This window comes from Arachis ipaensis, chromosome B05, assembly GCF_000816755.2.
Source record: "Arachis ipaensis cultivar K30076 chromosome B05, Araip1.1, whole genome shotgun sequence".
NCBI lineage: Eukaryota > Viridiplantae > Streptophyta > Magnoliopsida > Fabales > Fabaceae > Arachis > Arachis ipaensis.
Window position 1 is genome coordinate 115,711,777 of NC_029789.2, and position 13,991 is coordinate 115,725,767.

The 13,991-nt window shown below is 36.2% G+C and overlaps 1 protein-coding gene across 2 annotated transcripts; it reads left to right on the forward strand.

Annotated features, from left to right (window-relative positions):
- LOC107643865 (E3 ubiquitin protein ligase RIE1) lies at positions 732 to 13,053 on the forward strand. Of its 2 annotated transcripts, XR_002363400.1 has the most exons (6): positions 732 to 1,609; positions 6,549 to 6,668; positions 7,347 to 7,479; positions 7,572 to 7,730; positions 10,422 to 11,923; positions 12,476 to 12,581. XR_002363400.1 is itself a non-coding variant. In XM_016347613.1 (5 exons), exons 1-5 carry the CDS (start codon positions 1,095 to 1,097, stop codon positions 12,635 to 12,637), a joined length of 1,089 nt encoding a protein of 362 aa, XP_016203099.1. In that variant the 5' UTR covers positions 735 to 1,094; the 3' UTR covers positions 12,638 to 13,053. The 2 variants fall into 2 exon arrangements, 1 of the variants encoding a protein (XP_016203099.1); XM_016347613.1 differs by lacking the exon at positions 10,422 to 11,923 and having other exon boundaries at positions 735 to 1,609; positions 12,476 to 13,053.

A 13,991-nucleotide genomic window follows, 5' to 3' on the forward strand; every position in this document is an offset into this window, starting at 1 on the left:
GTCATATAATGTAAGGGTATATGATCATATTGATTAGTGGGTTTTTTGTATATGAATATATAGTTATAAATTATGAGAGACTAGACGCATAACTAAAAAAAATAATAATTTACACATTTTTTATTAACTTCACCTTAATTAATTTTATAATTTATTAAATATTAAATTTATTCTCTAGAATTTAAGTTCAAAATATTTATTATATATTACTTATTATAAATTTTATTAAAATATGGTTGGTTGAACTCAACCAACTCACCAGTCGAGTGAACAAGCGATTTCGTTCACCAACCCCCAAACTTAGGTGGAACACGTATGTCATTAGATAACTGGTCGAGTATATTGGTAATTTTATTCACCAATCTTAATCTGATATTTTTATTTTTTTTTATACGTTAATTACACAATCTTTAATTTTTCTATCTTATTAATTATAGGAATTTAAATTTTTTTTATTAATTAAAATTACATATAAATATTAAAATTTATAAAAATTAATATAATAAATTTTATATTACGTTATATATTTTATTCATTACATTTAGTCATTTTATTCAACTAACCAGGTATTTATTTATTATATGTTTATTTGTATTTACTATTTTAATTAATATATTTATTATTTTAACATAAATATATAAATAAAATAAGTAAAACTCTAAAAGGGTGATTATCTGTCCAATGTCCATATATAGTTATATACTGATAATAATCCACCACCGTTTCTTCCGGTTTCCTTTGACTCACCGAGTGAGCTGAAGTTCAAGATCTAACTTCTAAGCATTCCCAAAAGCCCAGCGCTTTCAACAACCGTTTCGACACTTACCAACCATTCAACGCCTCACTTACAAATCCTTTCTCCCCTAATCTCCTTTGTTCCTTTCCCCCTCTTTCGGCACTTCTCCTCTCTGGAATTATAATTCAGTGACCTAGACGCGCACACTACAAATTACTGTATCTTCAATTCCGCCTGGAAAGTGATTTCCCCCACAGTTCCAATATACGCTACTTCCGCTTCGCCTAAATATATAACAATTTCACTCCCATCTCTCCCTTTCAATTTGAATTATGCTATCCGTTTTCTCTCTCTAGCCATGTCATCACAGACAACCGCCAGGGAGGCAGCGGAGCCCCAGGCGCCACTCCTCCGCTCCCGCCACGGGAACTCTGATGCCTCCGCCGCGTCTCGGGCTCCAACCCTCGCGCTTCTGCTGGGCCGAGCCACGGGCCGCCGTGGCCCGTCCATGCTGGTCCGCGAGACTGCAGCGCGGGAGCTGGAGGAGCGGCGGGCCGACTGGGGATACTCGAAGCCGGTCGTGGCGCTCGACATGTCGTGGAACATGGCCTTCGTAGTGGTCTCAGCGGTGATGCTTGCGTGCACCTTGGATGAGCGGCCGAACACGCCGATCCGCCTGTGGATCTTCGGGTATGGGCTGCAGTGCCTGCTGCACGTGGTGCTGGTGTGGCTCGAGTACCGGCGCCGGAACCAAAGGAATTCGCGGCGTCAGCGAAGGACGAGTGGCATAGAAAGCGAGGATGCTGATAGCTTTGAGGATGCCAACGATAGTGACGATGATGATGTTGGTGATGGAAACTCTTCTCACTCCGGGTATGTTTAATTCGTTTGAATTTTATTTCACCGTTGAGGTTTGATTTTGACTTTTAGTAGCAATATTAAACTGATTATTTTATAGATTGGAATTTTCTTTTATTAAGATGTTTGTGTGCTAGTTTTGATTCCGTAAATTGAGATGCAAGGACCTTTTGGGGGAACATGAAAAAGACATAAGCTTTGGAGAAATGAGAATTTGTGTTGGGTATGATGGTTCGGGAATGAGCTAGTGGAATCACGTTTTTGAGAATTTAGTTTATTTTGATGGTATTCTAATTCGACATGGAAATGACAAATGAGAGAGAACAGGGAATGCACATGTTGGTATAGTACTTTAGTTGCTTTGTTCACTTGCCAAGCTTTTCTACTGGTCAACCTAGTTAAATTTTGGGGTTACGATCAAGCTCATTAAGTATGTTATGCTTTGGAATTAAGATAGCCAGATATGTAGTTCACGGGAATGACTTAGTGTGTATTTGATTGAAGTTTACACATGGGAGTTTGAATCAAATTGATTTTTCAATTTTGATTTTGATGAAAAATAAGTGTTAACATTTTATTTTAGATGAAAAATAAATATTTGGATTACATTACTCAAAATTATTTTTAGATGAAAAATTACAGAAAATGACATAAATTTAAATAACTTTTTTATATTATGTTAACATTTTATTTTAGATATTTAAATAAATCTTGTTAATCAATTTATATGTCCTATTTGTTTTTTTCTCTTGAGATTCATTGTTATTCATTATTCTATTAGGGAAAAAAATATAAATTTTAGATATATATGCATAAAGATGTCTCATCAAACAATATTATATTATCTTTGTCTTAAATTTTATATATATACATGAGAATGTTAGTTTTGTAATTTTTCAGTACTCTATTCTAGTACTTTTTTACATAGTACTTTTTTATGTATTACTCTGAATACTCTTTTTAGTACTCGTTTGGGTTATAAATTTTCACTACTTATGATTCTATTATTATTTATGGTTAGTTTTTTTTATTTAATTTGCTCTTTCTAATGGATCAATAATTCATATTATAAAAGAAAATAATAATAAACATAGTATACAAGAACCACATCTATAAAATTGTACAAAGCTAAAATAAAATGTTCCATACAAAAAAGAAACAAAGAACTGTAAATTGATAGAAGAAGAGGACTCATATACAAGAAACCATAAGAACTCCACAAAAAAAGACAATAACATGCATGGGACATCAGAGCACTAAAAAAACAACAAAAAAAAAGAAAAAAGCAACAGCATTCATCATATAAACAAAAGAAATACAATAAAAAATAAGTAAAAATCAAAACATGAAAGAAAGCATGATAAAAAAATTTGAAATATTTACCTTAGTAACTGAAACAAATCTGAGAGTTCTTGATGGAAAAAAATATTGGAACCACAGAGACCACGCAAAAACCAGATGTGAAGTAAGATTGTTCTTTATGCCTCTTTTTAAAGAAGGGAATGAAAGGCAAGATTGGTAGAAAGGAAATAAATTTTCTCAATTAATAGTTCAAAGGTAACAAGTAAGCAAAAGCTAAAACTTTTTGTTTGACGTGAACGTACAAAATCACATCTGTGTTCAGAGGAAAAAAAGTAGTCAAACAAAAAAATGAAGCGTTCGAGAAACTTGGACTTGCTTTTCTATGTTTTAAACACCAAACCAAACACACTCTTAGCAATACAGAGTACAGACACATTAGTGTGATCAAGTGACTGGATAGAGACAAATGGATTTGCTGCTGGAGATAGTGTGACGTGATTAGTTTGGTTGATCAAGATGAGTTAGGGGGCCATGAATAGTGAATTGAACGGGTTTCAATGGAGGTGGGCAGAGTAAGTAATTTTCTATCATGATAATGTGGAGAAAAAAGTGGTGCATAGCAACCTTTCATTGGTTAGAGTCATTTATGAAAAATTTATTTAATATCTTGGTATTTTAACCTATGAACGGCATCTATTTTTGTCAAATTTATCCTTTATTATTCATGGCTTCATAGTTTCTATGAATATTTGACTATTTGTTACGTGTGTGTTTTTTTAAGCCTACACCTAGTTGCATTTGATGAAAGTGAAGTTGGCAAAAATTCACCATACTTGTGATCTACCATAACATATGCATGTGATATGTCAGCACATCTTGTTTTTGTTCTATATGGTTTGGCGTGAGAAGATACATGTCAACACTAGCCACTAGCCACCTACACCAATTCAGGCAGGGTATGCAGCTGATGCCATTATATACATACTTTATGTAGAGCCCCATTTCATTAGCTTGTGTATGTTGTTGTTCAACAATGCCTTTTTGATGATGAGTACATGAGCAAATAAATCTATGAATAATGCCTAAATCTTACGGTAGGTAAGTGGGCAAACACACCCACCCCTGCAAAGAATGAGAGGGAATAGAATAGAAAAGATGAACAGAAAAGAAATCTGTATGAAGTTTTGAATAAATGTAATTTGTTTGATGGAGTGCAAAGCAACCATGGCCTAAAATGCATTTGAAAATGCCAACTGTTTTGTTAATATTTTTTGGTTCAATAAATAAGGATAAAGTTTTAGTAAAGAAGCATGTATACAACAACAAAAACAATAACATTAGTCTTGTCCCACTAGGTGGGGTCGACTACATGAATCAAACGACGCCATTGAGCTCTATCATGTATCATGTCAATAGAAAGACCGTTTACATGTAGATCTCGTTTGACCACCTCATGCTCTTAGGTCTTCCTCTGCCTTTCACCCTTTATCCACCTTCCATCTCATCCACCCTCCTGATTGGGTGTTCTGTCGGTCTTCTTCTCACATGTTCGAACCATCTGAGACGCAATTCTACCATCTTTTCCACAATAGATGCTACTCCAACTCTTTATCTCTTATATCTTCATTCTTTATTCTATCCAATTGGGTATGACCACTTATCAATCTCAACATCTTTATCTCTGCAACACTTAGTTTATGTTCGTACTTCCCTTTGGCCACCCAACACTCTGTACCATAAAGTATAGCCGGTCTGATAGCAGTGCGATAGAATTTACCTTGTAAGTTTTAAAGGCACTTTTTTGTCACATAAAAACCAGACGCATTCCGCCATTTTGACCAACCTGCTTGGATCCTATGATTTACATCCTGTTCAATCTATCTATTATCCTATATGATGCACTCAAGATACTTAAAATTCTTAACTTTCCGTAGGATGTTATCTCCAATCTTCACCTCTATATTAGGGTTTTTCCTTCGCAGGCTGAACTTACATTCCATATATTCCGTCTTGCTCCGGCTTATGCGTAGCCCAAACACTTCGAGAGCTTCTCTCCATAACTCCAACTTCTTATTTAGGTCTTCCGTTGACTCTCCCATAAGGACGATATCATCGGCAAAAAGCATGCACCATGGTACAGGCTCTTGAATATGCTCTGTGAGTATTTCCAAGATTAATGTGAAAATGTATGGACTTAAGGATGATCCCTAGTGTAATCCTATACTAATAGGAAATTCCTCTGTCACAGCATCTTGAGTCTTCACACTAGTTGTACCCCCATCATACATGTTTTTAAATGCACAAATATATGCGATCCTTACTCTCTTTTCTAAAACTTTCCATAAGATCTCCCTTGGCACCCTATCGTACGCTTTTTCCAAGTCAATAAACACTATATGTAGATCTTTTTTATTACTACGATACCTCTCTATCATCCTTCTTAGTAGGTATATCTCTTCAGTGTCAAGAAGCATGTATAGTATTGATAAAAAGGAGCATGCAATTAATCCCCTTGGATTTATCCTATGTATACAGTTTATACCCCAAACATCCAACATCTGTAATTCAATCCTCTCCCATAAAAATCCACTATTGTGTTTCACATGACCACTTGAAAATGTAAAATTTCCCCTTGAGAAAAACAATCTAAAGCACACGTGATGTCTTCCCCATTTTTCTTCATGGCAAAACTATGTTTGTAAAACTAGAAAGTAATCGCTGGTCTTGCCTAGACGACAAACCAAACAGATCCATAGTTGTTTTATTACAAGATTGCAGCCTGATTGCATATTCGCAATAGACATTTGACAACCTCCTGATGAGGGTGTACTAATATACACTTATTCATAATCTGCATGGTTTATAGGATTTGGGGTTTGCTAAGTACATTTATGCTGTGACGTAACTGTTGAAGCTGGAGCTGATATAGGAGTCCTTGCCAGTTGTTTTATTTTGTAGAGTAACTGAAGTGTGAAATGAAGTGTCATCCTTGTGTGTTTGAATTAATTGCAGCATATGATTGATTGAGAGGGGATCCATATGTTAATGGATTTTCACTGTTTTTGATCATGTGCAATGTTATTAATATATTTGGATTTTACAATGACTTTTGGTTTGTTTATTATTACTTACATATGATATATGATAGGATGAGTGTAATTATTGTCTGGTTGATCAAAGATAAATTTCTTCAATTTTAAATATAGGAGTGCAATACATTTTCAGTAGTTTCTTATGCAAACCATTGGAGCACGACATCAGAAAAGCTAGCTATTGTGATTGGAGTGTCCAAGACCTTATAAACCTCCCATCGGAATCCCATACTTGACTCAAGTCCCATACCTTGCAGTTGAATCCTAACATTTTCCCTCTTATATTAGGTTAATTAGTATTTGCATAGATTTCAGGTTTATGTTGTACCAGCATTAATTAATTAACATGTGATGGTAAAACTACTAACTATGCTGCTGAAGGATTTAACATGCTAGAGTAAACCTCAAAGGTTTCTTGGCATTGTGTAGACATGACATTGATTGTATTACTGTAGTATTGGTGGTTGAATAAGAATCTGTCTTATTGATATTATCATTTACTTGTTTGGATTGCATTAGGTAATTAAGATTTTCAGATATTTTGTTTATCTTCAAAGCAGATTCACAAAACGATGTGAGTCGTTTAATACGGGGATTTCATTCCTTTGGTGGATAGTGGGCTTTTACTGGGTTGTCTCTGGTGGTGATATACTTCTGCAAGATGCCCCACGCTTATACTGGTGAGTCTTGTTTGGTAACTTTTTGAGTAAGAATAATATTTTTATGATCGTTCTAATGTCTTGATATTCTATAATTTCTATCTACTAAAAATTCAATGGTTTGATATTCTCATATGATTAACATGTGGATTCACAGACATACAAGTGATAAATAAGATTTTTTTGTTTTTATTTTATGCTTAACACATTACTTCTATGTGCCAAGAGATATATTTTAATCTGAAATGCAGATAGAAGAACCTGGTTTTTATTAAAGATTTGTGGGAAAAATCCTTTGTGGTATATTAGGAATCAGTCATTCCTTTTGATATTGATTTGTGATTTTTAATATAGTCATTAAACCTTGACAAGTTAAACAAGGTCAAATGGATATTGTTCACTTCTCTGGAGGGATTTCTATTTTCTGCTGTGCATATCTTCAATTTGGTCCTCCATTTATTAAACTATCAATTATGGTCTGATGTGGGGCTTAAAAGGATGAAACTAATGACATGGCATTAACTACCGTTTACCTACCAATTTGATGCTGCTAATACAGGGAAGTTAATCAATTTCTGTTCCTTTGGAGGACCGAAAGGAACTTCTCCGTTATTTCTTTCTATTTCATAGACTGCGTGATGAATTCTGTGTAGGTTGTTCATAATGATGTAAGGATATATTTGTTTTTGAATTTTACAGGTTGGCTGTTGTGTTTTTGGCATTTGACGTCTTCTTTGCTATCTTTTGTGTTGTTTTGGCATGCTTAATTGGCATTGCCCTCTGTTGTTGTTTGCCTTGCATCATTGCTATTCTCTATGCTGTTGCAGGACAGGTATGAACAAAATTCTTTGACACTGACTGGCAGAAAATTTTAAATTTGTGTGTGTTCTAATTTTTCTAATGGTCTTATTTTGGGATACATAGGAAGGTGCGTCAGAAGCAGATCTCAGTATAATTCCAAAATACAGATTTGAAATTTTAAGCAATGAGGAAAAGCCTACTGGGGGAGCTGGAAGAATGGTTCCCATTGAAACCAGTAGTGGATATGTTGCAAACGAACGGACACTTTTGCCTGAGGATGCGGTATGTTTACTGAAACACTATTATTAATTCATATTTGTCTTGTGTAGTTCAGATTATGACTTGTGAAAAAGAAATGGAAGGTTCTATAAGTTTTTTTATGTTTATGAATATGCATAAAGATCTTTGCATAAGTGCTATGTTTTTATGTCAGTTTGGTTACCTGAAAAGGAGAAAATCAATAAATTATATGTCCTCATTTGAATGCTGACTTTGGAATTGCCAACATCATATAGTAGGTTTGAAATCTTATTTCATTTTGATTTTTTTGAGGGGAATATGTAGTTGTGTATTCCCCTTCCAAAATGAATTTATTAAGAGTTTTGAGAGGAGAGAATTCAGATAGACAGAGAAGTTTAAGAAATGTGTAATGTGTATTATGACTGAGTTTATGTAAGGTTCTCTGGTATCACCGAAGGATAGAGAGAGTGTAGAAAAGCAGTAGTATGAATAGTCACGAATAACAAGAATAGAAGTAGTGTGAGGAATCACTGGAGAGGAAGTATCAATGTGATAGTCCCAAACCAGTGAATAAGTATATTGAGTAAGGGTGTATGACTGTAACAGAAATGATGTTTGGCATTTGAGAGGCCAATTCTCTCCACAATTCTCACTTTAGTCTTTTCCTACCTAAAACCAATGCTCCTCACTTCCTATTTATATCTCTCTCCTCCTATATGTATATTTAAAAGGAGTAATTTCTCTATGTTGCCGCTGAACTTCTTGGCTGTCGGAGTTTGTCACAGTTTAGCACTGAGCTATGCTTAAATACAAGGATGTAAATAATCCTTTCTATCTATAGTTAGTTATGACAGCTGTTAGGTAGTTAGTCTGTCCTATTCTAGCTGGCTCAGCGGTAATAACTAACAGCATCTAATATCTTCTCTTTAGGCTTTACTATCACTTATATAAGTCACTCTTATGCCCCCTGAAATTGGGCTCTCTACATCTCCAAAAATCTGTTACAAGTAGTTTATTACTTAAGCTCAAAAACTTTGTTTAAGACACTGCCTTCCATTACTCTCTCTCTCACAAAGAAGATTAAATTTCATGTGTTTTGTCCTATTGTGCAAAAACGGAATGTGTGCTAACATAATAGCACTGAGATTATCACAATACACCACCAGCCTTGTAGCAGGAACACTAAAGACGGAATCCGTATCAATTCTGTGGTGAGATCAACCATACTCCTGTATTTTGCCTAGGTACTCAATCCTGCCACTGTCGTTTGCTTCCAGGATCACCACAAAATAATGTTTGGTCCTCAGTATACTCATGCACCAGATGCTGACCTCCTACCAATCACATTGTTGCCTAATCTGCATCGCAATACCTTCTTAAATTCAGATGTTTGAGATCTATCCCTGATCTAAGTGTAATGCCTGGACCTCAAGTGCCAACTAGGTATCTCAAAATCCTATTCACTTCCAATGGTTTTCCTGTGACAAGCTTTGTTCACACTAAAAAGATATCTGAGACCTAGTGACTGTCTCGTATTATAAGGGACCCACAATAGACCCATATAAGGTGGGATCACTGCCATTATGAGACAATTTGAGGCTTGAAGCCATTAGTGTGGAAATATCCTTTGCCTTTTCCGTATTGCTCCTTTGGATAGGTAGCCAAAATGTACTTCTGCCGAGACAGAAATAGTCAGCCATCTTGGAGTCTTTAAACTTCAATTCCCCAAAAGTAGTGTAGGGCATCTAAATCATTGAGTACAAAAATTGTTGTACAAAGTAGCAATGAGCCTTTGATTGTCAGAGAGAGAGGAGCCATTGATGATTATATCATCCATGTACACTAGGATGCAAGTGACAAGAGAGGGAGAGGTCACATGTAGCACTATTGAACCCCAAATTCCTTCGAGAAGCTTTGAGTGTCTCAAACTATGCCTAAGGAGCCTATTTTAACCCAGAAAAGTTCATTTAGAAAAGTGTAAAGCAAATTCATTTATTTTTTATTTTTTTACTTTTTATGTTTTAGAAAAGCGAAGCAAACACAACCGAAGACCTTAAACTGTGAGTAATCCAGCTTCTTGTTAAACAATCACTCAGGAGAGGGGCATTGTCGTGTGCAGGGTGGCAGTCTATTTATTGTGTGTGCTAGTAATGGCCACAGGCTCATCGTAAAATGGTAGAGGCTTTAGGGCATGTGCTAGCTAAGTGAAGGTAGTTTGTTACATACCTTGGAGTTGTAACAGAGGAAGGAGAACCTTCTTAGGGTTCCATTACTAAGAGAGGGAAATATACCTATGACATATAGCTAGAGCAGAAGGGAAAAGAGAGTGAAAGAGACTAAGGAGGAGCCTATTGACGTAACAGAATTACCACATGGCGAGGATAGTGGGAAACGTGTAAGATCCAATCATTCTGATAGTGATGAGATATGAAAGAGGGGGATATAAAACCCCGATTGGTTAGTAAATACATAAAAGACAATATTTTTTACTTGTTTGGTAAGTAAGTACATAAAAGAACATACAAATATGTCATATCAATGTGACAATATTACCCTTATGCAAACCACCACCACCACTTCATCACCACCATCTCAACCCAAATCACCACCTTAAAAACTCTTAGCCTAATCTCAAATTCAATCAAACAAATTAAAACAACACAAATCATTCTAAAAAACATTAATCAATAAATTAATAAAAAATATATAAATATATTTTTATTATTTTTAAAGAAAAAGAAAACCAGAACTAGAGGGAGCAGCGACAGGGAAGAAAGGAGGAGGTGGAGGAAGACAACATCAGGAAGAGAGGAAGAGGTGGAGGAAGATGACATCATGAAGAGTAGCTAAGCTAGAGGAAGATGACATCAGGAGGCAGTTGCGGAGGCTCAGCCAGATCGAGAGAGGGAGAGGGAGGCACGACACATCTGGAAGGTTGGAGTGAAGGCAGATCAAGAAAGGGGAAGGCAACAGATCTGGAAGGCAAAGGCAGACTAAGGTGAAAAGAAGAGAGGAGGTGAAGATGGAGTAAAGGCAGCAACGACGAAGGCGAAGAGGAGCGGTGACAGTATAGGCATAAGGGAGAGAGGGAGGAGGTGGGAGTGAGGGAGAGGGGAGAAGAACAAACTGGAAATATAGGGACAAATGTGGAAGGACACTGAAACATGTATTTTGTATGCATTGTGTGTTAGCATGTCTATAAAAGTTTTGTCTCAGCAAACAAACAGTGGACATGTGCCACAGTGTCCATGACTCTGCCAAACATGGATACTATCGAACACTACCTAAGGATTTTAGTGTGGATGAAGGAGGGGCTAAAACTGGGAGTGGGGGTAACTGAGCTGAAGCTGCTGTGGCTAAAACTAGTGTGACGGTGGGCCATAAAGCTCATGGGGTATGGAAATTGTCTAATGAGGAATGGGTTGAGATGCAGAAGAAAAGGTTGTGCTTTAGCTGCAGTGACAAATTGGGCCCATAATGCACTTGCCAACTCAAGACACCATCAGGTGTTTGTTGTTGGTAGAAGGAGAGGAGAGGCAATTGGAGGAGGAAGAGGAAGACTTGGGACCTGTGTTAGAGGAGGTGGATGTTAAAGAAATGATGCTTCACTTTTCCTCTTATAGTATTGACGATTAACCACAATTTGGGGCAGGAGGTACTAGTTCTAGTAGATTCAGGGGATGAAGCTAACTTCATTCCCACAAGGTAGCAAAGAAGTTTTATCTTACCATGAGAAGGTTAAGACTTTTTAGAGTGGAATTAGGGCATGGTTCCATAGAGAAAGGGGGTAGGCAGATGTGAAGATGTGGTGGTGATGGTGCAGGGAATCCCAACCCAACAATTTTTTTTGTCGAGTTAGTGGAGGTTGGAACTATTTCAACATGCTGGTTGGGTGGCAAGTTTGGGGAAATATGAAGGGAAACATACATGGATGGCTCTTAAGTCATGGAGGGAAGGAGTTTTCATTGGAACGGAGATCCCACCTAGAGTAGGAGTAAGGCTATGTGGAAAGCAGCTCTGAGTGCCCTTAAAATCCAAGAGAGCTATCTTATAACATCATTTCAGACTTAAGTTCCCAATGATGAGGCCCTGATTCTGTCGCATTAAGTGCAGCAGCTACTGCAGCTATTGGATGACTTATTCCAAGTCCCAGAAGGACTCCTTCCAACTCATGAGCATGGCCATGCTATTGTTCTTGAAGAGGGTGTCAATATTCCTCGAATTTGCCCATATAGGTAACCCCTGCCATCCGAAAAAATGATATAGAAAAGATAGTTGATGGATGCTAAAATCTGTGTTACAAGGGCTAGTACAAGTCCTTTTTAGACCTGTTATTTTAGTTAAAGAAAAATGATTATAGATGGAGGTTCAGTTGATGATAGGGCTTTGAACAAAATCACAATATTGGAGTTTCTAATTCTGGTTATTTGTGAATTGTTGGATTAGATTGGTGGGGCTCAAATTTTCTCCAACCTAGATTTAAAATCTGGATATCATCATATTTGAATGAACGAAGAACACACTCCCAAGACGAAATTTCGGACTCATGAGGGGCAGTATTAATTCTGAGCCCTGATGAACATGGTGCTAAGAGGAACTTTGTTGAAGATGTTGCCCTGAACTCTTCGGTTTTTACGTTTACCATACCATAAATTGTCTCTCTGGAAAAAAAGAAAAATCGCTTAACATAGAATTGAGCATTTCATTCATCAATATAAAGAAACATAGTCTGCTAAGGTTTAACACTATTTTCAGTTGAGTTTATTTATGCTTGTTTTGTTTTCCAGGAATGTTGCATATGCCTTTGTCCTTACGAGGATGGAACAGAGCTCCATGCTCTTCCGTGCAATCATCATTTTCATTCTTTATGCATAGTGAAATGGCTAAAGATGAATGCAACTTGTCCTCTTTGCAAGTACAATATTCTCAAAGGAAATGAACAAGTGTGATGAAAAGTAAAAGCCCTACTCTGTTTCCACGGCTGTTGTCTATATGTATACATAATTGCCGGAGACGAAATCGTTGACCTCCCCCGTTGCGCGGCTGTGATCATTGTTCTGGTGTAATGGTTCTGTAAAGGTTTATGAAAGCACAGCAATGTAGGGCATTTATATATGTATAAGCTAGCAAATTTGGTGAATCTAGTGTCATCTGTTAGGTCATTTGAAAGTTGTCCTCTGTCTAATTTGTTCGTATGGGAGCAATGGAAATGAGGCGGTAGTTTGAAGTTATCCTTAGTGTATCTTGTGGAACGTTGGTTAGTTTTCTGGCAAAAGAATCCTTCATTAAGAAATCCTTCATTTGCTACAGGTTGTGAATAACGTCTTCACTGCATTAAGAAATTAAGTTATTTTATCTTATTGAAGTTTTTATCATCAATGCATGGGATGGTCTATTTTTTTTTTTTTTTTAATTACAAGAAGAGTACATGAAGGTTTACTTTAACATATTCATATAGAAATGCAAGGGAAAGACAACGTATATGAAAGTGACACTATTCAAATAAGAGTGGTTTATCACTTTCTTAAGTAGGCAAAAATTTAAATGAAATGTTATTTCACCAACAAAATATTGTTTTTGCCAACTGCCAACCAAGATACGCATACATACGCTAACATACAATGTCTGATTTGCCCTTTGTGGTGGAGAGCGAAGTAACCCGGAGTTAAATCCCAAAATGGTCTCTGAGATTGGTGTCATGTACTAAAATTGTCTTTGAGATTCTAATTGCACCAATTACATCCTTGCGATTGAAAAAAAATTGCACCATATTAGTCCCTGACCCATTTTCTATTAACGACGTGATGACATGGCATGATGATGTGGACTGTAAGTGACACGTGTCACTTCATGATTTGGCCACGTGTAATGATGTGATGATGTGGTGACTAGTGACATGTGGCATGCTGACGTGGATGGTTGTGCCACGTGTCACAATGTTATTTGGCCACATGCCTGTTTGTGCCACATGTCGCAATAGTATTCATCCACGTGTCATCTATTATGTCATCGTTGTATATACACCAAATTAGTCCCTCATTTTGCATTAAGTGACTCATTTTAGTCCTTGAAATTGAATGTGTGCACCAAACTAGTCCCTTAACCAATTTTTTCTCATTTTTTTAAAATTTAAAATTTTAATATCTTGGATACACTAATTTCAATTCTATTTTTTCATATATCGTTTAAATACAAGTGCTTTCATAAAAATTTTTAAGATTGTAGTTTTAATTATATAATTTTTTAATAATTTAACATTGGTAAATTTTGTAATATATAAGTATGTTATTATAAAAAAAATAA

Excerpts from the sequence above, each read along its gene's own strand:
- LOC107643865 (XM_016347613.1), top strand. The coding sequence starts at position 1,095 with ATGTCATCACAGACAACCGCCAGGGAGGCAGCGGAGCCCCAGGCGCCA. Across the intron at positions 6,669-7,346 it reads GATGCCCCACGCTTATACTG|GTTGGCTGTTGTGTTTTTGG; the intron begins GTGAGTCTTGTT and ends TGAATTTTACAG. Across the intron at positions 7,480-7,571 it reads TCTATGCTGTTGCAGGACAG|GAAGGTGCGTCAGAAGCAGA; the intron begins GTATGAACAAAA and ends TGGGATACATAG.